Source organism: Pholcus phalangioides, unplaced genomic scaffold (assembly GCF_987345545.1).
Source record: "Pholcus phalangioides strain wild (caught in Gottingen) unplaced genomic scaffold, Ppha-v1.0 ptg000030l_1, whole genome shotgun sequence".
NCBI lineage: Eukaryota > Metazoa > Arthropoda > Arachnida > Araneae > Pholcidae > Pholcus > Pholcus phalangioides.
The window spans coordinates 6,731,670-6,759,441 of NW_028301620.1; the positions used below are offsets into that span (position 1 = coordinate 6,731,670).

The 27,772-nt window shown below is 37.9% G+C and overlaps 1 protein-coding gene across 2 annotated transcripts in view; it reads left to right on the forward strand.

The window, feature by feature from the left end:
• The window catches only part of LOC149067508 (phospholipid-transporting ATPase ABCA1-like), a 188,392-nt gene that overhangs the window by 32,354 nt on the left and 128,266 nt on the right, over window positions 1-27,772 (forward strand). For both annotated transcript variants that reach the window (XM_089252757.1, XM_089252756.1), the window contains exons 3-7: window positions 1,514-1,607; window positions 15,789-15,918; window positions 17,835-17,977; window positions 23,665-23,786; window positions 26,662-26,856. In XM_089252757.1, the coding sequence (XP_089108883.1) occupies window positions 1,514-1,607; window positions 15,789-15,918; window positions 17,835-17,977; window positions 23,665-23,786; window positions 26,662-26,856 (684 nt within the window). The remainder of the gene's footprint in view (window positions 1-1,513; window positions 1,608-15,788; window positions 15,919-17,834; window positions 17,978-23,664; window positions 23,787-26,661; window positions 26,857-27,772) is intronic.

Genomic DNA, 27,772 nt, shown 5'->3' on the forward strand with positions numbered 1-27,772 from the left:
CTCAAGGCCCCCGAGCCGTGCCCGGGTATGCCCATGCGTTAAGACGGCACTGATTACGCCATGGCTGCTCAAGAAAGACTTTCTGGGGACTTTTAGGCATTGTGTGCAGAAACACTTAATACTGAAAAAAAAAACGAAAAAAAGCGGTCATATTGTTTTTATATCCCTATTCTCAGACCCTGGTGCCACACAAATGTGGTTGTTTCTTTTTCTCACCGTAGAGTTTTCTGCTTTTGGTCTCAGAGAATTTAGCCCTGACTTAGAGGATGATGTAAGTTTTGAGTTAGAAATATGGTGAATATGAGCTTTCGGGGGGATGGGCTTCCATCTGAGAGCAGCACTTAAAAGTCGAACTTTCGGGGTTTTTTTTTAAAGATTGCTTCCAGGAGAAAGTGTGTCTCCCAGAAAACTGCGATTTATTACATAAAATTCAGCAATAAAATTCTAGAAAAAAAATTATGCAAAGATGAGTGTATCCTGCATCATTTTTGGCTGAAAAAATTTTAACGAAGTTAGTTATATTTCTTCACCAAAAAAAAAAAAAAAATTGAGTATTTAAAAAGAAGGTAAAAGTTTAAATAAAAATTTGATGGCATTTATGTTTTTTTTATGCATTCTTTGGGTATCGAAAATGCAAAAACATTTTGTAAATTCCAAATGAAATGAATGCTCGTAACGTAGAAACAATACCGCCTTGGTCAAAGTTCTTACCCAAAGTTATGCCCCGGGCAATAGATTTGTCCAGTCCTGCGAGCCAGCCGCTATTGCTTGACAACAGCGACTATAGGAGCCGTCATTAAAGCTCAGTCCAGCTCCATACTGGGGGATTTATCGATTCAATGCCTTGCTTAACATACATGATCAAAACCAAAGATAGGCCACAGTGCAACGAATTCTTATGATATCTTCACATGTTTTCGCATACTGTCGAAGCAAATACACAAGTAATTTTGCATTTGCAGAAATATCCCCTTTCTGGACACGTAATGCGAAGATCGGACGACCATGGCAATGTTTACATTGATAACCTGGGAAAATGAGCAACACTTATTCACAAAAACAAGGTCCATGTCGATTTGCATGGAAATATTCATGTAATAATCCGTTTTAAGTCACAGATATTCTAATTTTTTGAAGCAAATTGGGAAAAAGTAAATTGACGTTCTAGGAAGCATTCAATCCAATTGAGAATTTTTTTTACCACCGATTTGTTCAAGAAGACGAAAATGTAAATTACAGACAAAGTAAGTTTGAGCTTTTCATGAACTGCACACTCGCAAGTTTCTGGGGTGTTCTAATTTTTTTAAACAAACGTGTGTGTGTGAATAAATCGAATATATTGTTGTTTTATATATAGTATACATGAAAATAACAATCCGTCCAAATCTTTGGAAATGAACGAAATGCTTATATTAAGATTCATGTGCTAAAATAATGATGAAATCTTTTCCACGATGGGAAAAAGAGCCATCGTATAGTACGTAAATGTTATTACAAATGTCTTTCTTTTCAGGTGATCTTAGCCTTAGAACTTCTATGGCCGATCATCATATTTCTTGCGATCATGGGAGCCAGATGGACGATCCCTCCCGATGATCGACCGACCTGTAAGTTTCATACAAATTTCTTCACATTTCGATGATCAGGATATTTTCAGATCACTTGGAAAAAAACCGCGTTAAATGCATAAAACCGTTTTACCCGCTCTTTTCCCCAAAATGTCCCCCCATTTTTAGAATTCGAATATCTCGATGAATTTTGCACTTAAAAACACAGAATTGTTTTTTGTTAGCATCAAGAGGGACAGTGCAACAACTTTCTAATTGGGTTTTGGGGCACAGGGGGTGGGGGGGGCTGCATAAAAAAGTTACTTTTTTTTTATTTTAACAACTATACAACCTTGAAACATAAATGATATACTGAATACTACACGTCATTTGGAAACTTCTTCTAATTGGAAGTATACCTCTAGGGTCAACGGTTCGCCAGTAAAATGCCATACTTCCCTGTTTGCTATGCACCCTGTATATTCACTCACATATGTGTTTTATTTAAATACCTAGTTATTTCAATAACTAAGTATATTCTCTATGGAATAACGGATTTCATACCTTAACGGTAACATCTCAAAAGTATTTTCAAAGCTCTTTTTAATTCAATTAGCCGAGTTTGATTTTCTTGTCCTATTTATTTTCTATATCAGAAAGATTTTCAGAAATCTGTTATCCTACTTATATGCGATTATAGTTTCTATTTCTGTGCAACTATATCTTTAGTGCGTGCGTCAAATTATCGTAGAAGTTGTTGTTGTTGTTATTATTCGATTTGCGTGACAACTTCGATGGTTTTTCCACTTCCTTACTTGGCTTTCCGTCATCATAATTTAGGTCTGCACGTGTTAAAACGGCTTTAAGTGATGTCTTGTTCTCAAGAAAGAATCTTCCTACTTATATCTTTGTTTATTGTGATTATTCTTTTCCTTTTATAGGAAATTATTTTTCTCCTTCCCTGCATTCTACATAAAAACAAGGAACCGGGAACACTTACACGTGTTTTATACAGTATATATTTAATTTCATAGATAAATATTAGGTCGTTCAGAAAGATTTCTTGGGCGTTATGTTTCATGTCTTTCTATAGTATCAAAATAAACATTGAGGCAAATAACACTGGGAAGTTTGAAATATACTACGGTGTATTCGGTGCATTTTTGCAATATACAGTAGACGTTGCTTATTAACTCTTTATTTGGTACTATTTTTCTCAAGCAACAAGTTTTTCTTATATTTTTCATGTAAAGACATTGTATATTTTGAGTCATTGTATTTCGGCATTGATTCTTCTAAGCACCTTCTAAACATTCGATTTTTACTTGTGAGCTGTTCATGAAGTTTTTATAATTACCGGCATAATGGCTCAAAGGTACACACGTTCCTTATTTCTTGACAAGAAAAGCAAAAACGATTTTTGACTTTTGCATAAAAAGTCTCGCCACAGAGAACAACAACAGTCCTACAACGATAAATCATTCAATCATAACACTTCACTCATAGTTAGAAAAACTGGTGGCAGATGGCAGCACTACACATAACAAGCATTATAGAGAAACAAATAAACTTCACGTCAGGTTTCACTACACGTACACGCACATTCCCGCATGTACCGATTCGTTGGGGGTTCCGCGGGGGGGGGGGGTTGTGGGCGGTGTGCATGTGTGGTGTAGCAGTAGTAGGTAGGGCCTCCAAAAAATGGCTCGGGGATCCTTGATGTTCTTAAGTCAGCCACCCCTCGTTAGGCAATTTGCCTGTTGTGGCGTTGTATTTGTATAAATTTAAAAATAAATTCGTTTAAAGAAAAAAGTCATGATTTAGCATTTTGAAACCTCTTATTGAGGGAAAAAAAACTGAGTTGTGTGTCCCGCTCCACCAAACGAGACACATGGTCATAGTACTTACAAGCGAGATTTTTTTTAATGTAGTTGTGTGTCATTCGGTTATTGTTATCAGGAACCTCGAGTATCGATGTAATCACATTTAGTACTAAGTATACAGTACTTTAACTAATACTTCGCCACACACACACACACAAACTATGAAAAAAATTGGGTCGTCAGTTTAGTTCATTTCGTTTTTGGATTTTGAAAACTTTTTTGCGGACGAATATAAACTCTGATTTGAGTAATATTTTTGCGGACGAACGCAAACTTTTGGATTTGAAAAATATTTTTCTACTCCATATTTCACTGTTCGCCAGTCTATTTCAGGACACTCTGTATTTTTAATGTCCTCATACTAGAGTAACCAGTATTTTCCTTAGTATCCTCCGTATTTTAACGTAATTTTAGCCTTCCTTGTGAAAAAAAGTCCTCTTCCTAACCAGATCATGTCCCGCCGCTTAGACTCAATGAAGAGATACAAGCGAGGGGGTGGGTGGAAGAAGACCTGGGCCATGTTGTTGTATGAGTTGTGAAACTAACGTGAAGTTTGTTTCTGTGTAATGCTTGTTTTATATATATATATATATATATATATATCATCAGTTTTTCAAACCATGAGTGAAGTGTAATGATTGAATAACTGTACCGTTGTGTGTGTGTAAGCCTGTTGCTCTTTGAGGTGAGACTTTTTGACGGGAGTTCGGTTCGTGCCTCGAAGTTGAGAACCACAGAAAACCATCTTCAGCCGACCACAATTATGGCAACGATGGTGTTCGAATCCGGGCTCTCGCGATGCGTGTCCGTCACGATGACCACCGCAGTGGCTGGAAAAAAGTCCCGTTATCTAACGTGTGTATGACGTAGCCGACTTGAATTTTTGTTCTTTATTTCAAATCAAGGATTAAAACTATTTACCCCTGGGCCGTCTTGAGATTATCATGGGCTCCTTAGCCAAGTGATTTTTCTGATGCACCACTTGGCAAATTTACATTCTTACTCTCGAAAATTTCGAACTTATCTCATTTTTGCGAGGCCCCCCATGCAGTGCCAGGCATGAGGTGACGAGGCGGCTGCCTACGGTACCATGATTACGAGAACGGCATTTTTTAATGACAGATTTATCATGACGGTGTTTTCACTCGTGAATGTTGAAGGGAAAGCTCGAGTGGATAAATACGCGCAGGTAAATGCAATACTTTTTAGTGTTGAAATGCTATTCAACTCTGCTATTTAATACTTGATTCATCTCAACACACCTCCTTTCTTACACTTCCAAAAAGTGCCACCTACCTCTAGACAAGCTGTTTTCTGAAAAAAATTAGGTTCCTTCTCTTTTTTGTTAAGGATCTTTTCACTCTTTAGGGGTCATTCAAGTATTACGTCAGCATCGATGGGGGGGGGGGGGAGATTCCCGATTTGCTGACTTTTGATGACGGGTGGGGGGGGAGTTCGGATGATGCTTACATCAACAACCACCCTTTATAAAAATATGAAATATCTTATTCGTCCGTCGTGCCAAAAACTAGAAAAACCTTTCCCTAGTTTATAGGCACTTGAACTAACATTCTCCCTATTTATTGTAAGTCCCCTACAGAGCCACTTTAGTGATCTCTGAATGTTTCGCGGATCCAAGTGATCTGGAAATGTGTCCGAAACACTTAAGGAACTGTAACCCGCATCCAGTTCCGTCTTAAGAGCATGATGGGCCCCCGGGCCAAGTGGTTTTTCTGAGGCCCTACCAGGTGAATTCTCGAAAATTTCAACAGAATCTCATTTTTGTGAGGCCCTTCTTCTCTTTAGGCCCCCGGGTCGGCCCATGCGTTGAGACGGCACTGCCCGCATCACTTAAGTAATCTGTAGTTATGCCGCGGATCAAGTAATCTAGGAATTTGCCGTGGGTAACTTGAGTTGTGTAGAACCGCATCGGGGGCCACTTAAGTGCTACAAAACTGTGCCACATTTCTCTAAATGTGCCACGGATAGCTTACGTGTTCTGGAGCCGTATCGCATCGCGAGTCACTTAAGTGATCTGTAAATGCACCACGGACTTACTTGAGCGATCTGAAAATGAGGCACGTGCCTACTTGAGTGATATGAGAATGCGCCATGGGCCGCTTAAATGTTCTGAAATGTTGCTGCTTAGTTCATTGTACAAACCTGAATAGGGTCACACTTTTTGTAGATTAATATTAAAAAATTTGTTTTAGATCTGTAGAACAGCCCCATTATCATCAAGCGTTCCGCAAGAAACTTTACGTTGGAAATACCCGATATAAAGAACAGATATACTTGATATACAGATATAATTTGAGCTAAATGTGGCCCTGGGGTTTATCCGAATCATTTTTACAAATGAACTAACTTACAAAATTAGGTTTGAGGTTGCATGCCATATCAGATAAACCCCAGGGCCACATTTTTGCCACGCCCACAACTTTAAAATTCGATCATTTCATAACGGTGTTCTCTGTTCCCACCTAAAATTGTCGCCCCATAAATTTTTCCACCAGGGGCGTGTTCCCCCCCCCCCCCAGTTACGGCTCTATGTGCAAGGACCACCAAGGTTATGCCGCGCCAACCAATGATCAAGCGGCCAATGGCTGGTGGTAGGAATTGCGTTACCCAAGTTGCACAATGAGAAGACCTACTACATAAAATACCCTGCACCCTGACACGAGCATTGGCAAATATCGACCTTTAGAGAGCAACATTGAGCTTGGAAGCTTTCCCAGGGAAAGTTTGAGCTACTAAGCTTCAAAATACATTTTAAATGAACAGAAAATGTATGAGGATAACATACAGTTTTTGAGATATTTTCTTTCGATGTTTTAATTTTACACTAAAATATTCGAAAACATTTTTAATTTTTTTGATCGTGTTGAGAAGAAGCACGGGGTTCCTATGTTCTCTGCTGCGTACGCCTCTGGTCACAAAGGTATGTACTCGGGGATATCACTTTGCTAGAAAATTTCACAGCAACGTGAAGATGAAAAGGTAAACAAAACTTATCTTTATACTACTACGCGTGTGTAGGCAACATGCCGCGGAGAATCACGATTTTCAAAACTAGGAAATGAGGGCAGTGGGGTGCTTGGATTTTCAATAAAGTTTGTCTTTGGATTCAGAAAAAAACATTAATTTATCAATTTTCATGTTTTCTCATAAAAGTGCGCAAAAGCACATTTGTGGTACTTGATTGAATAAGATTTTAATTCAAATTATTTTTATTAAATTTTTTTTTTGGAATTAATCTAAACAGGTGCTCCCACTATGGGACCTCCCAAGGGGATCGTGACCAACACTTTGGGAGCCACTGCATCAAGGTAATGGAGGTGAAGAAAAGAAACTCTTTTTTCAGATAGTGTTTTAACCCCTTCGCTTACAACCGAATTGGCAAGAAAATCGGAAGTTCTTTATTTGACGAATCGGCATCAAATGCTGATTTGTTACTAACGTTTGCATGTGCAGGCGTTAGTAACCTTGTCCTAACGTGTAGCCGAACGTTAGAAAGAGGGGAAAAAATAGAATAAAAGGAAGAGTAAAAAAACAAATGAAAGAGTAAAATAGTATAATAGAGATAAGGTGATAAGAATTTGTGTGTGTGATGCAAAGTTAGATTTCTCTTTTCACCCTCACCCTACCTTTTCTCTTTTAGTTCGCTTATAAGAAAGATACATCATATGCGCGGAAAAATCACTATTAGGGTATGCAAAAAACCAAGAAGGAAATAAAATTGCAAGGTTTCAGCAAAGTTTCGGAATGATAAGGGGAGAGGAAAGAAAACAGGAGTGAACTCTTGTTTGCAGGACCGCAACTAAGGGGGAGCAGGCGGGTCTTGTGCCCCCAGGCGCTGGACAGCGGGGAGCGCCGAATGCACGATTTAACCGCGTCTTCTACATTACACGTGGGTGCCAAAATGCGTTCTTCCCCCGGCTGAAAAAGTATCTAGTTGCGGCCCTGCTTGTTTGAATTTATTCCACTGGCACTTGGACGCAATATTACCTCCTTCGATCGTAAGGACAGCAAAATATTATTCACCTAAGGCGGCAAAATCTCTAGGACAGGCCCTATGCCAACACCCCCGTCTAGATAAGGTCTCTTATCTATGGGGAGGGGGGTGACTGGGCCCAGGCGTTAAGACGGCACTGGTTTTCCTAACTTATAGATTACATTATGGTAGTCGCGACTACGAATGTGATGTGATATTTATCTCACAAATTTGTCACATTAAAGTCTTTTTTTTTCTTTTTTTTCAATTTAATTCATTGCTATTCGCAGTAGTGCTTCATCACCCATGATTGACAATTTTTTCGGTGGTTTTAGCAATTATTGGCAGCTTTTTTCCAAGTTTAGCATAGTTTTCACTGATAATTGGAGAACTTTTTCACCCTTGGCATAATTTTTGGTGATAATTCACTATGCCCTGAATGTTTCCCATGAGTTCGATTGCATGAGAGCAGTGATGGTAAACTCTTCCAGCAAAATTTCCCCCAAAAATTTCCCTTTTGACTAAATTTTTCCCATGCATTCCGAAAAATGTGCTGCCATCTAACGGGGAAAATACGTAATCAAGTATTTTACTATAGAAAAGTATTGCACTGCATTAATTTCTTTATTTTTTTCAAAAAATTCTTTTGCTTGATGAACACCTCAAAATTTCCCACAAATGCTAAGAAATGTCCCACTTGGACAAATTTTGACCAATTTCTCCCACGAATATGGGAAATTTCCCACGAGTTACCATCACTGGATGAGAGAGAGATTTCTCGTGTATCTCTCGGAGAAATATCAGTTTACTCCTACGCAAAGTTTCAAGTAATGAAGTCTTGAATGAAAATACAGTGAACTATTATTCTGATCAAATTATCCAAGGCTGTCGGCTTCAAAAACTACATTGTGAGTGGAACTCAGTCATGACGAACAAATCAAGGTCGTCTTGATTCTGAATAAACAAGTCCTTTCTTTGTTATTTTCCCGCCATCACGTTTTGAACCAAAGCGTATCAATAAAACAAAGCGTCTTTAATACGCTTTGTTTTGAACTAAAGCTGTCCTAGAGCCCTAAGCAGGCATAGAGGACGTTAATCTATCTGTATCTGTTTCCCGCCATCTAAATTTCGAATAAATAAGAAAGTTCACGTGTTTGTGAAAAACAAAAAGCAAACACGTGTTTCTCCACTCTCTGCCCAACGTAAACACAGAAATATTTTGTGTAAATATTTTGTTGTTTATTCAACCGTTTTTAGTTGTATTGAAATTTAATTATTTTATAATATATTTTATTTTGAACCACCCTCTCGAATAATGTCCGTGGATATTATTGGTTATTTAGCTGTTAGGGGCCGTTCAAGTGTTACGTCAGCAAATTTATAGCCATTTTTGACCCCACCCGTCAGTAAAATTTCGTCAACACTGCCCCCTACCTCCCCTACCACCTTATTGGTGGGATCAGTAACGTACGCAGGGGGGGGCGCACCCCCCCGACAAAATTTTGAAAGAAAATACCTTTGTATGTGTTTTTATGATCAGTTTCTGTTAACTTCGTTCCATTTCCTTAATTCAATGCTATTTGAAGAACTCAATTCTTTCTAAGAAATTCATTGCAACCCACCCTCTAAGCCATATATGGTAAATCCTTGATCCGCATACCGAATGTGGCTCTGAAGGTTAATGAGTCGATATTGCCATATGGCGATGTGGCCTGGGTATCTTTTGGTTTGACGGCCCTGATGTGGCTTGCCTCATGCGTAGTTTTGTAAAAATGAACTAAATGGCACATTTACGAATTGCTTAAATGACCCGTGGTGCAATTCCAGAGCATTTAAGTGGCCCATGGCACATTTTAAGATCATTGAAGTAGGCCTCAAAGATCACTTAAGTAACCCATGACAATTCCAGAACATTTACACGATCCATGGTTCATTTAGAGATCCCTTGAGTGACATATATGTGGCAGTTTTAGAGCACTTAAGTGGCCCCCAGTGCTGTTCTACATCACTCAAGTTACCCGTGGCCTGGACATATTTCCAGAGCATTTAAGCGGCCCGAAAACATTTCCATAGCACTTAAGCAGCCCTGACACATTTCCTGAGCACTTGAAAGATCCGTGAAGCATTTAGAGATTTAGCAATTGCTAAAGTGGCTCTGTAGGGGACTTATCAATATGGGGAATGTTAGTTCAGGTGCCCAATAACTATCGAAAGGTAGGTTTTTTTTTCGTTTTTGACGCACCAAATGAGATGCCATTAACACTAGAACCGCGGAGTGGGTCAATTTGACCCAAATCAAACTTAGTTTTCATCTATCTTGGAAACTTAGATGCAGATGTTAAAAATTTTTTTGTCACTTTTCATGATATATGAATCACGAAAATTTTATTGTCTTCACATTTAGTGTTTCAGAGCTATAAGCACTTATACCTAGAACCGCGGTATGGGTCATTTTGACCCAACGTACTATTCTATAGGAAAAAGCGGGGTGTATAATTTTCTAATTAAAGAGTATACTCTTTCTAAAAAGTATTTGTAAATGAAGATAGTGAAGAATAAAAGTCATTCAAGGTAAGGCCAATTCATTGTCAGAGCAGATTATCTTTTTTTCAATGGAGGAAATGGCAAATACAGCTAAATATTTTTTTCCTTTGTAAACTTGAATACCTGGAATTCTGACGGGACTCGATAAAGATTTTTGGAGAGTAAAAGCTTAAGTCTAAAAAAACATGTAGTTGAAATTTCTGTAGGCAAACGATGTCACAGAAAAAGAATAAAATTCTGGCTTGCACCAAATACATTTTTCACGGATTTCCAAACCTTGGGAAGGATCAGCGATGCAACTGATCAAGCCATTTGAGAACAAGGGCAGAAAAGCCTCAACCGACACCTTTTTTCAATACACTGAAGCTGGCTCAAATGCTAAAAGCAAAAAAATATGAGCTTAGTAGGGACAGTGAGACGAAATCGAAGAGCAATATTATCTGACGCAATAAAGATTGTGAAACTACAGTTGTATGGAACAATGATGCTGCATTGACAATTTATCAAGGAAAGAACGATATAAATTTTTCATTACTCAGCACACTTCATCTTGCAGTCAATATTGGCAGTAGTAGCCCCGAAAAGCTTCCACACGCACACACAGTATTTCACACTACAATTCAACAAACTGTAACGATCGTTGTTGTAGCGATCTCAAATGCCCAGATAATATTCGGTGAAGGTGGCATCACAGACGTTTTCTACAACATCCTGGATCTCACAATAAAATATTCCTGTATTTTGTATAGAGCAGTATACACAAGGCCAGAACTATTTTTCGAAAGCAGTTCCTCTAAAATCTTATTGGAGAACTGCGTTCATCATACGTGTTGCCCTTGCGCAAAAGGAAACGTTTGTGCACTCTTTATCATGTAACTGTTCAAGAGTGATAAAAAAAAATAATAGTAATAAATGAAAGTAATGAGTCTGATGTCAGGTAATAAAAATGTGGAAACAAAACTGCTAATTTTTGCCTGGGATGTGCAACTTCAACATGCGATGAATGTGCAAGAATAATGAAAAAAAAATTTGCTCAATGCTCATCATAAATTCCACTTATCAGTAATAAATCAATACTTATTTGACAACCATATTATAGACTTTTTCATACTCAATTTGACACACTTATTTTACATCTTTGTCATATTATGGGATTACTGAAAAATGTTTTGGATTGAACAGAGTAAATAATGTATACCAAATTTTATTTTTACTGAATTACATCATTTTTTAGCTAATTTCGAAGCCCATTTTATATTCATAAACAAATATAGTTTTCCATTATGAATACGCAATTAAACAACATTGAATAAGAGTAGGGAAAAACGCATGAACCGAAAATAAATTCCTGTTTTGCTATGAAACACAATTTTTTCATAGTTTGGGTCAATTTGACCCAGTCCGCAAGTTCTAGATATACCGAAAGTGCCACGGTTCTAGTGTTAAGAATATTTCATATCTTCATAAAGGGTGGTTGATGGCATAAGCATCATCCAACGCCCCCCCTCTCCTGTCATCAAAAGTTATAAAATCGAACTCCCCCATTATATAATGCTGACATAGGTAGTTTGAGAAGGGCAGCAAGATTTGTGTTAGGGCAATGAATGAGAGTGTATGTGACCAGGGCCTCGAGGCAGTGGCGTATTTACAGTAGTGGGGAAGGGCGTAGCGTGCTGTAGCCCAGGGTGATAAATTTGAGGAATTAGTGGCCAAAAAAATTAGAATGGGCGAAGGGTGACAATTTATATTACCCTAATTAAATCTGCATCTGTCGGGACCGTAAGAAACTAGGTCAGTGAGTGATCAAAAGAGTGACCTAGAGCGTACCTGCGAGTATGTAGATTTCCAAAAAAAAAACATAGAGCATGTGTAAACCCATGAATAATTAAAAGAGTGGCTTATGAAGCAAGGAACTGGTTGTCCAGGCTTTCGTACTTTGTTTGTCAGTGAGTGACCAAAAGATTGACCTAAAGCATGTACAAGTATGTGAGTGACCAAAATAGTGCAAGTATGTGAGTGACCAAAACAGTGGGCAAGTATGTGAATGACTAAAAAAGTGAATTATAGAGTGTGTGAGCATGTGAGTGACCAGAATGGTGGCGACCAAAATAGTGAGGAAGCATGTGAGTGGCCAAAACAGTGTGCAAGCATGTGAATGAGTAAAAGAGCAACTTAGAGAGTGTGTGAGCATGGGAGTGATCATGGGGGACATGTGATCTCTGTGCTGTGACTGGTTGAACTCATGGTTGGGACTTACGAGTTTGGAGTCCTGTCAGACTATTGGGAGGCACATTCACAAATCAAGAGCTTGGATTATAACCATTACCAGAAGAAAAGCTTCCATAAGAGGAGTTAGACATATGCTTTAACTGAAATAATCATGATGCCAATCATTGAGTCATGGGCGCGGTATCCCAGTCGATAAGATACTTGCCTAAAGTAACAAAGGATGTTTAGAGATGTCCTGAGTTTGTTTGATACCCAGTTCGTCCTTGTCAGAAAACTTTCCTGACAGAGGGGTACAACAGAAACGGAGACATGACCACAGAAAAAATTGCTACCGCAGGGAGTCCCCCATCGAGGGGTTAGCACACCAATCTCTCAATGAGTATAAAAAAAAACAAGCCTGCCGTTCGGAATCATCAATAAATTGTAGGTCCCGGTCTAATTAGCCCTCGTGTGCAGAAAATGACCGTGGTGCTACAAAAATGATCTTTAAGTCATAGGTTGTCTCTGAATATCTTCCGAGTATGAAATCAAGCATCTACTATCTTACAGTGGTTTAACTTGAGCACATGACACCTACAAGAATGCAGAACAAATCTCATTGTTTTTGTTACACTATAAATTCACTATAGAGGAGGCCCTACCCCAAAGATCACAGTCTAGGGCAGTGCCCTGGCCAACACACCATACTATAGATCAACACTATCTCTAGTGTGGTGTTAGTCTCTAGGATGGGGGAGAGGGCATTATGAGCACTGAGATGTTTGCAAGGAAAGGAAAAAGTTTATTCCAACATGATGAAATGTTCTCTCAGACTTTTTTTTCCAGATAGAGGGCTTATTCTCTTTTATTTCACCTGCATGGACCTGTTGTTTCTCTGTGTGCAGGATTTTAATATCTGTTGCGGAATGACAAAATAATATACTTCCTTATACAATTTTGGGAATTTTTTATGTGCAGAGAAAACTCATACCAAAGTATTCTCAGTCATTCCGACTCTCTAGGTCCATATTTTGTAGACTTATTCGCCTTATTTTGTATTACTTAATCTGTGGCTTCTACCCCCTACCTCTTGGACCATTCCATTGCCCACTTTGGGAAACGCTGATCTAAAGCATAGTTTCCAAAACTTTTTGTTCCATCACCCCCTCCTCCTCCTTCAAAACATTTTTCTCATGGCATCCCAACTCAAGCCAACCCATAGGATCGTATACCTACCAAACCCAAAGCTTCTACTGCCCTCCTGGACCATTCCATCACCCCCCCCCGGGGCGATATTTCCCATTTTGGAAAATACTGGTCTAAAGCCTTGTTTTGATGCAATTGAGGGAAACAATTATTTAATCTCATTTGACCACTTTACGCTTTTTCGGCAGATATTTCTCATAGCTTTAATGTGCATTGAATTAATTTAGTCTCTAATGAGATCAATCTCTTATAACAATAATTTTCACAAATCTCTTGCAAATAGTCACATCGCTATTTCACTATTTAACAAAATATATGAAACTAGCTGTTACACCTGGCTTTGCTCATGGGAATTTGATAATCCGAAAATTCTTCCTTGAGACCCCTTTAGGGAGTGAATTTTGAGAAATCCCTTCTTATCAAGTCTTTGCATCATGAAATGAAGATACTGACCAAATTTCAAATTTATAGTTTCAGCGGTTTTCACTCAGCATGATTTCTCTACATAGCATTTCAACCCCCTTCATGACCCTCCTTAATTAAGGGTCGAATTTTAAAAAACCTTCTTAGAGTGAAACTACTGACCAAATTTCATAAATATAGCTTCACTGATTTCGGTTAGGTGTGATTTCTCTATGTAACCATTGAACCACCCTCTTATGACCCCCCCCCCCCCCCCCCGGGAGTCAAATTATGGCCCTCTTAAGGGGGTCAAATTTCGAAAAACCTTTCCTTAGTAGGTCTTTAATTCATAATATGAAACTACTGACTAAATTTTATATTCATAAACTCCAGTGGTTTCAGCTTGGCAATGATGAATCAGTCAGTCAAGACATGTCGTTATATATATAGATATTAAATTTGCTGTAGCTTAATAATACTAGAATTTCTATTGATTGGTGAATAAGTGCAATAGAACTTTCATGAAGACCCCAACCTCGATTAGAGCCAGAAATTTGCTGTCAAAAAGTACTTCATGCATAGGGATTAAAAATAGTTCAACAATGGTTAGTCTGACATATAGCAGGCAGATCTTCAACATGATACTCACATAACATGAAAATGTAAGCATTTGCCATTTTCGCTTCTAAATATGAATGACAGGTAGCAAAACACCAGCAAGAACAGGAAATACACGTGACTCCGACAGCATAAATACATCTGAAGACAGATTTATGGTTTTGCTGAATGCGGGCTATACAAATTTTGCCGCCCTTCTCCTATTTCCGTCCAGTTTTCTTGGCCACTCATTTCTCAAATTTGCCACCATGGGGTATTATGGGCCTGCTCAGCCTCACCCCCATCACTATGCCTGTGCCTCTATATCACTCTTTTGTAACACTTGTTGAGACATTTTGTTGTCTCTCGTTCTATAGGACACTCTTTTGGTCACTCCTATGCTTACATACTCTCTCTCTCGGTCGGTCACTAACCTGGCTCATTGACCTCATGCCACTTTTCAATCATTATCATAATCATTCCCACACTTATTATTATTGTTGTTATTATTTTGATCATGCTTGTCATTTACATGCTTTAGGTCACTCTTGGTCATTAACAAGCTTATACACAGTCTGGGTCACTCTTTCTGTCCTTTCCATGCTCACAATCTCCCAATCTCACTCTTTCTGTCCTTTCCATGCTCACAATCTCCCAATGTCACTCTTCTGGTCAGTCACATACTTACACATGCTCTAGGTTACTCTTCTGGTCATTCATATGCTTGCACACACTTTTTGGTCACTCCCATGCTTTCACACACGTCTTGGTCACTTTTTGGTCATAAGTCACTCACCTTGTTCTTCGCCCTAGGGGGGGAGGCAAATTTATTGTGTGGTTGCCATACCCACCTATGGGCTATCCAAAGTTTTTTGCCTTTCTGCCATTCTATTACCACTTTTTTTTACCACTCATTCCTCAAATTTCCACCCCTCTAAACTTCCTGCTCTGAGCTATACCCAACTATGTTCCTCCCCCTGTAAATACACCACTTAATATGTCAGACATGCACCCTGCAAGGGCATTACTGACAGGACTGGCAGGGCTCTAGCCCTAAGAAATGGGGCAATTCTCATCTTTTCTGACTTTTTTTTATGCTATACATTAACTATAGAAGATCCCAGCATAAGGGACTTGTTCCAGGATGTGGGGGCCATGATATCAGAACATGCAGTCTGGCATGTACCATTCATTAGAAGTTCCCTAAAGAAATGTTTGTGAGGTGCATGTAAGGTTTATATTAGCAGTGATTAGTTATGACAACCCCATTATGGTACCAGAACTCTGCTAAACGAAATGATGGTGAGAAATCTGGATTCGACTGAATATAATGAAAGTGTGTGAGAGATGGTTAGATGTGTTTTTTTTTTTAAAGTTATCTTATCAATTTGAACGCATTTGTTTCAGGTCGCTACAATGCATGGGCATTGCCAACTGCTGGAACAGTTCCATTCTTACAGACTCTCATTTGCAATATCGACAATGACTGCCTCAATTCTTCGCAGTTTCAAGGAATACCTAACTATCCTGATTCAAGGTAAATTTTTGCTTGGCCTTTAATGCATTGTGTGTTTTTCTTCAGGATATTACTACAGGGCCAACAAATCTAAATATAAAAAAAAAATTAGTCTCACCAAAACATTTTCTCCCCAAAGAAAAATTTCCAAAATAATGCTTCTTTTGACTTCACCAGGTCACAGTGATCCTCTTTCATGTTGACAGCTATGCTGCTGTAAATGCCCAACATTTTGTGCTGCTCTCAGCCTGCAATTTAGTAACCACACAAAGACAATTTCAGGCATCATTACCAATTTTTTTGTCAACCTCGTGCCTTTGATTTGTCCAGATCAAGATTACTATCACAAAAATGTCTCTTTGCAAAAATTTCATATGTGCTTCAGCATGCATAGTAAATTTATATTAGATGTACAAATAAGATTTTTTTTTTATTAATATTTGAGATCCACGTCTATTTTTTACCATACACTAGAACCCTGCTAATAAGCGTTTAATCCAAATTACTTAAAAAAAAAGATGGTGTGCATGAGAATGGTGAATCAACAACAGAAAAATACAACCACTCAAGGGCGTAGCCAGAAATTTTGTTTGGGGGGGGGGACCAAAGTGATAGAACAATAGATTTGGTCATCTTTTTTCCTTTTTTCAGTCATTTTCTCACATTTCGAGGAGGGGGGGGGGGAGACCAGAATCCCAAGTCTGCCCCCCCCCCACTATGCCCTTGCAACCGCTCATAAATTCTGTATTGTAACACTTTATATCTTATATACAGGCAATGATTACATGATCATACCTCATGATGATGAATTGCATAGTTGTCTTGGAAAAAATTTCTCATTTTTATTTGATGAAGCGGTAATTCATTTCAAGGAATCTCCATGGACAATAGAGTTTAGAGTCATCTCAAAAACATGATGTCTGCATAGCTGCTATGCTTATTGAAGGGCAGTTTCAAAAGCAACCACAGCTTCTGAATGGTAGTAGAGCGTAAAACTTCAGAAACGATTTCAGTGTCTGAAAATTTGATGGCTTTTGGAGACATTTCACCTATATCTTTTCCCACTTCCTCCTCGCAACCAAGGGTTTTTTCTCCGGAGCTGAAGAATTTCTCTGGATTCCTCTATTGTTTCTTGATTATGGTTGAAAGTAAGTCTTGGCCATAATTTTTTCTAGATTTTCTTCAGCGAGGTTGCCGTCATGTTTCCCTATGCTTCTGCAGAGAGGAGAGTGATTGGAACAACTCTGCTGCAGATAGATTCAGTTAACAATAAGAGGCCGTAAACGAAACCAGATTCATCACAAAGTTTTCAATGGAAATCCCTGAAAAGTAGCTGATCAAATTATATCTATTATCAAGTATTCTTCCAATTATGAAGATTTATACTTTTTATAACATTTGATTTATTTAAATCTATTATCATTTTGATGATCAATTTTTACACCTATTTACTGGCGATTTGCGTGAATGGACTATGCACCTGCCCATGCATATATATTTTGTTCAAGCTACAATAATTGGTTAGGTTTCCTAGAGGTAATAGAGTCCCCTGGGACGATGTTCTTACATCACTTGGTGTAACAGAGCCTGGGTGTCTCTCGATTTCTATCACTATCATTTGTTTTGATGATGGGAAAAAAAGGTTGCAGATGAAATCACAGGTATGAATGGAAATGCCAGGTTATCATTAAGACATCTCTAAATCTCATAAATTTGAAAAAGCGTGTTAATGGATGTTCTGATTATTCATAATTTCTTTATCACCAAATAAACCGATGTTGACCATCAGAAAGTTCCTTATAACTGAATGAGGGTCAGATAATCAAGGTTGTACTATAGAATATTACAATAGATAGACCTATTAACTAATTAGAAATAGCAAAAACGTATAATGATATTGTTTGTTTGTACAATTTGATCATTTTTCTTGATTACAGGATTAAAGAACTGGTCACACATGTGGTACCTTTATTATCTGATCAGAAACTTAAAAGGTTTGTTCAGGCTTTACCCAAAGGCACAAAGTTTGCTCGAGCTCTTTTGGAGACCTTCTCACGGCATGATCTCAGAGAAATTATAAGTATGTTTCAAGCATTTATCTTTAAGTGTTTATTTCACGTATGCATAAAGCCTGGGCTTGACAAATTGAAAAAATATTGATGCCAGCCCAATTTTTTAAGAGCCAAGCATGGTATTTTGCTCAAAATACGTTCATAAATAATGTTTTTATTTACTTTTCCCATGTTAAAAGATGTAGTGCAATGAAATCAGAAAATTTTGTGTCAGCCTTAGACTCCAATTTAGCAACCACATTTGAAAATTTTTAGGCTCCAATACAGATTTTCTAGTTGCCATGGCAACCTGTCACTTGTCCAACCCTGCATAAAGGGGAAAAAATTACCTTAAAACCTTTTTATAGCGATACTCTAGGGACTTACAAAAAATGTTGTTATACACACACACACAGGTTATCATTGCAGACAGTTTAAGCATTTGCGCTATTTTCTATTAAATAGGATTTCAGCCAGGACCAAAAAAAGAAATATTGTTACAGGAAGGTTTATCGTTATAGCCACTATTGTTACACACAGGTTTCACTATCTTCATTTTAGTTCTTAAACTGCTCCCATCATCTATAAGCAATTGGCGTGATATTGTGTATCTTCATAAAAATTATGAAGATACACAATGTGACATGATACGACGATGTGAGTTCTTGAAAAGTTGTTATGTACCACAGCTTGCTTTTATATAATTCCCATAGGGTGGCTCAAGAATAAATCCTTACTTGTACTGGACCTATTTTTGGTGCTTCCTGTACACATTTTTAGTTGACAGTCTTTTTTCAACCTTTCATCTCGAATTCTGTGCTCTTCCTAGAGTGGGGCCACTGCAGACATTGCACAGCTCCGAGCCGTTCATGACAATTTTTTCAATAGATATGTTTGAAACAATTTTTCTTAGATGGGAAAAAATCATCAGGGGAAGAGGGATCACATAGGACATGTGTCCCATTGGTGTTTTTAGTGGGACATATGCCGTAGTGGTATTATAACAATGATTAATAGGCAGGGTGTGACAGAAAAGAGGTGGGTTGACAAAGATTGCAAAATAGTTCTAGGCATCGAGAAGCTATCCATACTTAGAATGAGACAACCATAAGTATTCTTTATGGGAACTGTATGATATTTTATCACGTGTATATATTGTTTATAATTTTTATTAATTGTATTTTTAATTGGGTTGCTGTATTTTTGAAATATATGACGTCCATATTTTTATGGACATCTTTTTCTCAACCACCTCGTTGGGCATTTTGCCTGTAGTGGCATTGTATTTGTATTGGAACAAACCGGAAACTAGGAACCGCCAAACATTTTTTTCCAACGAAACAGGTCAAAAATAGTATTTATTTAAACTTTTCTAGGACATAGTTACAGTCTTCATTATTGATAGATACGCTAATATAAATTTCACAATTTTTCTACTGTCCTCAGAATCTAATTTAGTAACCACACACAGAAAATTTTAGATGCCAATACTAATTTCTTAGTTGCAATGGTGACCTGATGCTGTTTAGCCATGTTAATAGGACTATGATTTTTATGACCCAAAAATACAATGTGTAACAGGCAAGCTGTTAACAAGGATGTACAGTAATACTTTATTCACGAGACACGTGAGATTTAAGTTGTATCGAGAGACGAAGACATTCTAGAGAGTTCGATTTTAACCTTCATCACGAAGGGTTGTATGTTTCGCAGGTTAATGCAGAATAAAGGAATGCTTCATGTTCGTCGCTTCGTATACACCTCACCAATCGTCACATTGGCGCCCAACGTTTAAAATAGACGCGTGAGTGTTTTTAGCTAAGCGGACATCCTAATTAGGTACCAAGTGAGTGAAAATGGCATACTTGGCGAAATATCGAAAAGACGAACTCCGTCGCCTTGCCGAAGAGATGGGCGAACCTACCGAACCCGAGATGAAAGTGATAGAGCTGAAGAAGCTGATTACGTCCAGTAAAGAATACGATGAGGTCTTCGCAAAAGGAGTGCTACAGACCCTCGTAGAAGAGAGAATTCGACAAGAAGAAGCAGAAGAAAGAATTCGACGAGAAGAAACAGAGGAGAGGATTCGACGGGAAGATGCCGAAGAGAAAGAAAGAATTCGACGAGAAGAAACAGAAGAAAGAATTCGACGAGAAGAAACAGAGGAGAGGATTCAACGGGAAGATGCCGAAGAGAGGAACCGGCGAGCAGAAATGCAGTTCGAACTCGAGAGACTGAGGATAGAATCGGAGAAGTGCCAAGCTTCCGTTCGACCGGCTGTGACAAATCGGGACTTTCAAGTGTCGGTTCCGCGTTTTGAATCATCAGATGACATTTCATTGTTCCTGGTCCTGTTCGAACGACACATGGCATTACACCAGATTCCGGAAGAATTGTGGATTACGTATCTCATCAATAGCTTACCGAAGGAGGTGGCTAGGATTTGTGCCAGGGAGCCTGACGAGAAGTTCAAGGACTATCGGTATGTCAAGGAACTGCTGTTAAAGCGATTTAAGCTACATGCGGACAGATTTCGACAGCTTTTTGTAGAGCATCGGAAGAACTCGGAGAGTTCATGGCGTGATTTTTATTTTGAGTTGAAAACGTATCTTGAAGGGTGGTTAACAGAAGTTAAGGTCACAACATTCGAGGACTTGATTAATCTAGTCATAGCTGATCAGATGAAGAAGAAGTGCCCTCCACAAGTGAAAGAACATTTCATCGATGTATGGGCCATGTTGATCTCCCCATCGGAACTAGCGGAGAAACTCGACGCGTATGAAGATGCCAGGAGTACTTTCCCAAAGAAATTCAACCAGCAGTACGATGTCGAGGGTCGTCGAAAGCAAACACCGAGGAAATATCCATGGACGTCATCAAAACCAGTGATTCGTGCAGATGAACAGACACTTCCCATGATCAGCCTGGATGAACAGCGACCTCTAAGCTGCTATGGATGTGGATATCCGGGGGTAATTAGAGCGCAGTGTCCTACCTGTAATCCCGAAATGACAGGGACAACCGCTCAGTTTGGTCAGTTGGAACTGAATCTATGCTCTTCTGTAACAAAACCCGTAGCATTGTTAAAAATTCATGTAAATGGCAAAGTGGGAACTGCCTGTGCCGACAGCGGTGCTACGCACTGTATCGCAAGTGATACTCTGCATCGTATTTTGAAAGAGCAAAACGCCAAATTCCATCGGGAAACTATCGAGATGCGTCTTGCAAACGGACAGCAATCAACGGTGAATGTGTGGACCACAACGGTATTGGTCAACATCCAATAGAAGCGACTAACGACGAAATTTATAGTTCTTCCTGGAATCGTCGGTAACAGGACTCTTTTGGGAATCGACTTTCTAGAGAAAGCTGGTATCGTGTTGGATCTCAAGCGAATGCAATGGTTCTTCGGGGAAAATACTCGGAAGCGATTCCACTTTGTGAACGAGTCTACGATTAAAACTGTTCAACATGTAGTAGAGCATGTTAACTTGAATTCTTGCCAACTACGACAAGTTGAAGGAGAGCAATGGAAACAAGTGCTGAACAGGTCGTGGAAAAAGAATGAAAATTTTTTCAGTCCAGGGGGAGGAGACACTCCCGAAGGCGAAGTTCACCATGGTGATATGGCATCGGAACCTCAGCGGTGGGATCGGTCTAGACGTCTCAGGAACCAAACAGGTCGCGTCCGTGACTATCCACGTCGTGTTTCTGGCTATCCACGTCCTGCTGCCCATAGCGAAATCCACCGATCCGCAAGAAGCTTTCATCACCAATCGGTGCAAAGGCAACCACGAGTTACTCCGACAGGCAGGCAAGTACTAGACTTAAGTTTCCGCAGGAACGAACGAGTCGAACTTTCCGGTGCCGGGCGACGCAGTCCAGGATCACCAGGATATTATCACATACTGCATCGTTGTAAAATGCCAAGCCAAACAATAACGTCTAGCAATAGCTTCCATGAGTCAAGGACCCAAACAAGTATAAGCAGTGCTAGAGAAGGGAACGATAAATGCAGGGGGAGCGGCATTAAATATTCGGATCAAACCCCTAACGCGCGTCGATCAGAAAGTCGCAGCCATGCCCAAAGAAGTCGTGAAAACAGGTTGACTCCCATGCAAAGCCTTACAAGAGTTTCTGTGAAGCAGAAAGTGGAACAAAAACGGGATGAACGCAAAGGTTATGTTGACAACGGTTCCAAACCGAGTTCTCGAAGGAAGAACTGGTCGACAAAGTTCACGCCACAGCGAGATGGACCGTACCCTGTGCTAGCCCAGAGATCGCCTACGAGGTACATAGTCGCTGATCCGGCCAAATCGGGTGTCTCTGTCAGCGTATATCGTACTTCTGCTCTCACACCATGTGCGAAACCGGATGCTGTATCCATAGTGTCATCACGAAAGAAGGGACGACCACTCAAAGTTGGAACTAACAAGAACACTGAACAACTTCCCATAACGCGTATTGCTGGTTCCTTGCCGGGACGTCCGCGAAACCAGAGGGGGAGTATGTAATAATCAAGCTGTTAACAAGGATGTACAGTAATACTTTATTCACGAGACACGTGAGATTTAAGTTGTATCGAGAGACGAAGACATTCTAGAGAGTTCGATTTTAACCTTCATCACGAAGGGTTGTATGTTTCGCAGGTTAATGCAGAATAAAGGAATGCTTCATGTTCGTCGTTTCGTATACACCTCACCAATCGTCACAAATGTCATTATTGATTGGTTAAAAAAAATTCAGTTTTTTTTATCAATCTGTAATGACATTGTATTATTGATCATAAAATGCAATAAACATTAAGATATTTTTATTCAAATCAATTTACCCAAAGATATTAATAAAATACTAAAATGCCTACAGGACTTATATGTTCCAGTGGTAGCAAAAGGGTTAAAGTCATCTCCTGAATGTATTTTATGTTGCACATACAATTATCTTGATATAGGATTAATTCTTGAAATATATTGTACTTCATGCTTTTATAGATTAATAATGAACAGGTTTAAAAAGAAAAGAAAAAAAACTTATAAAACTTTGTTAGAGGTATTCATTCTATTCATTGTCCATATCATGATCCATATGATGTTCAGATAACAAGTAGAACTCCATATTTAATAAGCTTACCTATTTATTTTTTCTGTCAATCCAGGTGGATTCGTCAAATCAGGATTTTATTGTGATTCTAAAAAGTGTAGAAAATCCTTGTTAATTCGAAAGGTTTTTATATTTGTGACTGAAAAAAAAAAATGTATGTCATATATATAGAAGAGATTATATGTATATGACATAGTGAATATATATATATACATTTCAGCTCATGTCTTGCATGTTATCTGGGAAAAAATCATCAAATTTTTTTATGCTTTTGTTGATGTAACATAATTTTTGGCGTATAATTCACAGATTATCTGTATTTAAGAGTTGGAAATTTTTTTAAATGCAGATATTTTCAGAGTTTGATTCCATTCCTCCAAGAAACACATTAAAATTTTCAGTGATTATGTACTAATTTATAAAGAGTTTGATTAATTTTTTTAATTTTTATGAGAGATAAAGTTTGGCATCACTGTGCATATCACCAGCAAGTGCAACTACAATTTCAAAAAAAAAAAAAAAAAATCTGAAAAACTCGACGTACTTTTATGGTGAATTTTTTCATAGCTTCAGTGCATTTTGTGAATTATTTTTTTTATTTTTTTTTAAATTCCAGCCAATGGAGTACCCGTCAAAGCATTTTTGAAAGAAACAAATGATACTGAAGAATTCCTGCAGCAATATTTTCCAGCTAATGTGACAGAACCTCTTTTTAGCTCATACATCAGACTCCCGCAGGTAATACTTTCACTATGTAACAGGGAAACCTGTATAAAACGGAACGTTAAGAGATTAAAATTATTTTCCGTTACAGACAGATTTCGGTTTTATAAAGGTGCTCACAAAAATATATTCAGTAGTTTTCTCTATCATTATAACCTTAAATTTCGAGAATATCATCCAAAATACTATTAACCAACAAGTATTGAACAGTGACGTGCATATTATTACCATATTTTGAATTTTTTCATGTTATTTCAAATTACTACACATTTGAAATTTGATACTTAATGCGCAAATAGTTAAACTTCATCATAAAACGCTCTCCTGAATAGCACTAGAATGAACACTGATTTATGTCAAAAGTGAAATAAAAATTATTATTTAAAATTACAAATAATTGAGAAATGATGGATACCTTTTCAAAATAGTGACAATGAGATCAACAACCAGTAATGTTTATGAAAGAAAGGTACTGGTTGTTTTATCTGGCCATATTTATCTATACATGAATTATTTTTTGAAATAATCAAGTACAGTTTTCCGTACCAGCGCGGTTCTTACAATACAATTTTCTACAAACATTCGCACATTGTTTATCATGCTCAAAAGTTCCATGTCATTTTTATAAGCTGCAAAGTCCTGTAAATTCGTAAGACGCTGAACTGCATTTTTGTACCAGTTTATCATAAGATATTTTTCTGCAACTGTGTTGGATTTCTCTTCATCACTGCTGCTTTTATCTTTAAGCTGCTCCAGAATAGCAGTTTCAATACAGTTTTCGTACAGTGCAGCCGTAGCTAATTTCTCATCAACTGCTATGAAGTTTATTGTATTATTGCATTCAATCCTACTTTTGTTGCATCTAATGTGTCTTGTAGATTATAAATTTTATGAATTGACTGATTCTTCTATTGTATTGATTTCTCCGGGGAAGTTTGCTTTCACAAAACGGAGTGATGGTTTCATTATCAACTTTTTTCCATTCTTGTGAAAGCCACAACATCGCATCAAGTACGTTGATAAATTTTGCTAATTCCGATAAACTTGATGCATTTTTCATCTTTGCCAGCAGTGATTACATTGCAAAGCTCCAGTAATTTGTTTTCACGTTGCAAATTACTCCTTGAGCTTGCTGTGTAACACTACTTGTGCCAGGTAGGAAAAAAGCCAGTTTAACATTAGAAAGCTCAATGTGAGGATTACAAGTTGCATTGTCAAGAAATAGCAAAACCTGTCGTTTTTGTTTCTTCACTCTGGCATTAAAGGCAACAAGCCACTCTTCAATGATTTTAGCTGTCATCCAGGCTTTTTTGTTTGCCTTCCACTCAACTGGTAGACTTTTTAGAATTTATATTCTTGAAACAATGTGGTTTGGTGGACTTACCAATAACCAGGTTTCTCCAGCTATAAAAGCACACAAAAACACAGTAAACTGTTCCTTCGACTGTTTGCTTCCAGGGCAACTTTCTCCCTTCAAGCAAAGAGTTTTTTTGGTAGGGTCCTGTAGAACAATCTGGTTTCATCTCCATTTTCTATGTCTTTAACAAGTATCCTTCAATTAAATTCAAAAGTTTTTAGCTCTAATTATTCACAGTCTCAGGGTCAACGTCTCAGCACCTTCACCACATACTTCGTTGAATTTTATTGAATGTCGTTTTTTAAAACTTTCTAGCACCCACTGGATGCGTGGAAATCTTTTTTTCCACTTTTAAAAATTTCTTTCTCCCTTCAAGCAAAGAGTTTTTTTGGTAGGGTCCTGTAGAACAATCTGGTTTCATCTCCATTTTCTATGTCTTTAACAAGTATCCTTCAATTAAATTCAAAAGTTTTTAGCTCCAATTATTCACAGTCTCAGGGTCAATGTCTCAGCACCTTTACCACATACTTCGTTGAATTTTATTGAATGTCATTTTTTAAAACTTTCTAGCACCCATTGGATGCGTGGAAATCTTCCTTTCTCTTCTCAGTTGTTCGGAAATTTTTTTCGCTTCAGCTTGAACCATTGTCCCAGATATTGGCAGTTTTGTTGATTTGCTAATTTCCAGTCTTGCACATTTTTTGTTTTGTTTCTCCTTTTCCATTCAGCCATTCTTCACAAATTTCACGTTTTCTTTTTATCATATCATAACATTGGGTTTTTCCAATAGCAAACTTTTTTGTTATCTCTAACACTTGAATTTTACTTTTCTTTTGCATCAATGATCTCCATTTTTGTGTTCAAATCCAAGACATGTTTCTTGTGACTGGTGGCCATCTCTATGTACACAGAATGAAATGCAAAACACATGAGTACTCCGGTGTAATAGTGTCTTTCTTATCGCCTGCCACACTTTTTATTTTTTTCTATGCAGCCATGTATTTTTGCACACGGCACATCTTCAGTCATCAATTAGTGGGCCCCCGCAGCACGATATCACTTAAATTGTGAGTCTCCCTCCCCAATTCCTCTCCCGAACTACTTTACTCTTCTCATTCAAAAGACAAAACTTGCACTTGGCCAAAAATTCTTTCCTTTTTAGCAGGTTTTAATCTAAAAATAGACTAAATATTCCTTCCGTTTCCACGTTAGACAGTTTCCATCTTAAAGAGGTTTCCTATAATGGAAAAAACATTAATTATTCAACAGACTATTTTTCTGTTCCGTTCAAGACAGGTTTCCGTCTCATACAGTGTTCGTCTTAGATAAGTTTCACTGTACAATAGTCACTTGTTATAACAAACAGTCATATATTTTACACTTTTTATTAGAACCAATTGAAAATTCAACTAGCAATAGAAATTGTCCGTTATATCACATGTTCAGTATATCAAACTTTTCCTTTTTCTTCCAACATTGTGACATAACAAATGGTTACCATGCATTCATGTTTACTTTTCATTTTTATCATAGCTCTTGCAATTTGCGAGTGGTGCTAGTGCTTCTGTTCAGATTTGCAACACCAGTACACCGGGTATTGAAGATCTTGTGAGACCAAACCTATGGTCAGAAATTCTATCAAGTTTTTGCGCATTGAATACTACAAGCCAGAAACAATTCTTTAATGAACTGCAGGATCATCTGGATGTTGCGAGCATTGTTCACCTGGTATAATCATTTTCTTTTCAAAGTCTTTTGAAGACATTCTTGAAAATTGTAATTTTTTAAAGATTTTGGCAGCTAATAGTCTCATTCATTTAATTTTATTTATTATTTATATATAGTAGCTTTTTTTCAAGGAACAGGCAGTGTAAGTAAGTGAAACCAAGATATTTTAGGAGAAATTCTAGTTTTCACTTTTCTTAGGAGATACAATGATATCTTGGCTAACGAACTTCTCAACTTAATTTTCATCTAACAAAGACCTTTTTCCAGATTTTTCTGCCATGGTAACGACCAGTTTTCTTGATATGAATGCACACGCTAATATGAAATATAGCTGTTGAAATTTGTTGTTTATTTTACATGAAATTCTTTGAACCATTTCATGTAAAATGAAAGATTTGGCTAATTGAAAATGCATCGAAAAAAAGGGGGAGCTTATTTTTTCATTAAAGGGGATGAAAATTAATTTATGAATTAAAGGGGAGTCTAGTACGCTTTTTTTCATTGCAAGACTCTTAGCATCAAGCTGAACAATCTGGACATTCTAGGAGATTATTTTCTATCTGCATGTATCAGACACAGAAATAAACTGACCTAATTGCAAATGGATGGAGAATGGAGACACCTATGAACTCGATTGGCTTGTGTCAACACAAGCTTTAGTAGATTAAAGCTGGTGTTGGTTGTGCACATTGGTGTAAAATAAAAAGATCTTCAGTGTCTTCTCATCTTCCTGTGGATTCACATTTATCCGATGTTGAACCTGTTCGTTTTAGCCTTGAACAGTTTTTGTCTTTCTTATGGCATTCCTTTGTGTTTTAAAAAAATCTTTAAATTTTGAGCAGAACCTGGCACGAATCGAACAATTTTTCATTGAAACCTATGGGAAACCATATTTCTCCTAACGAACCTGATTCTG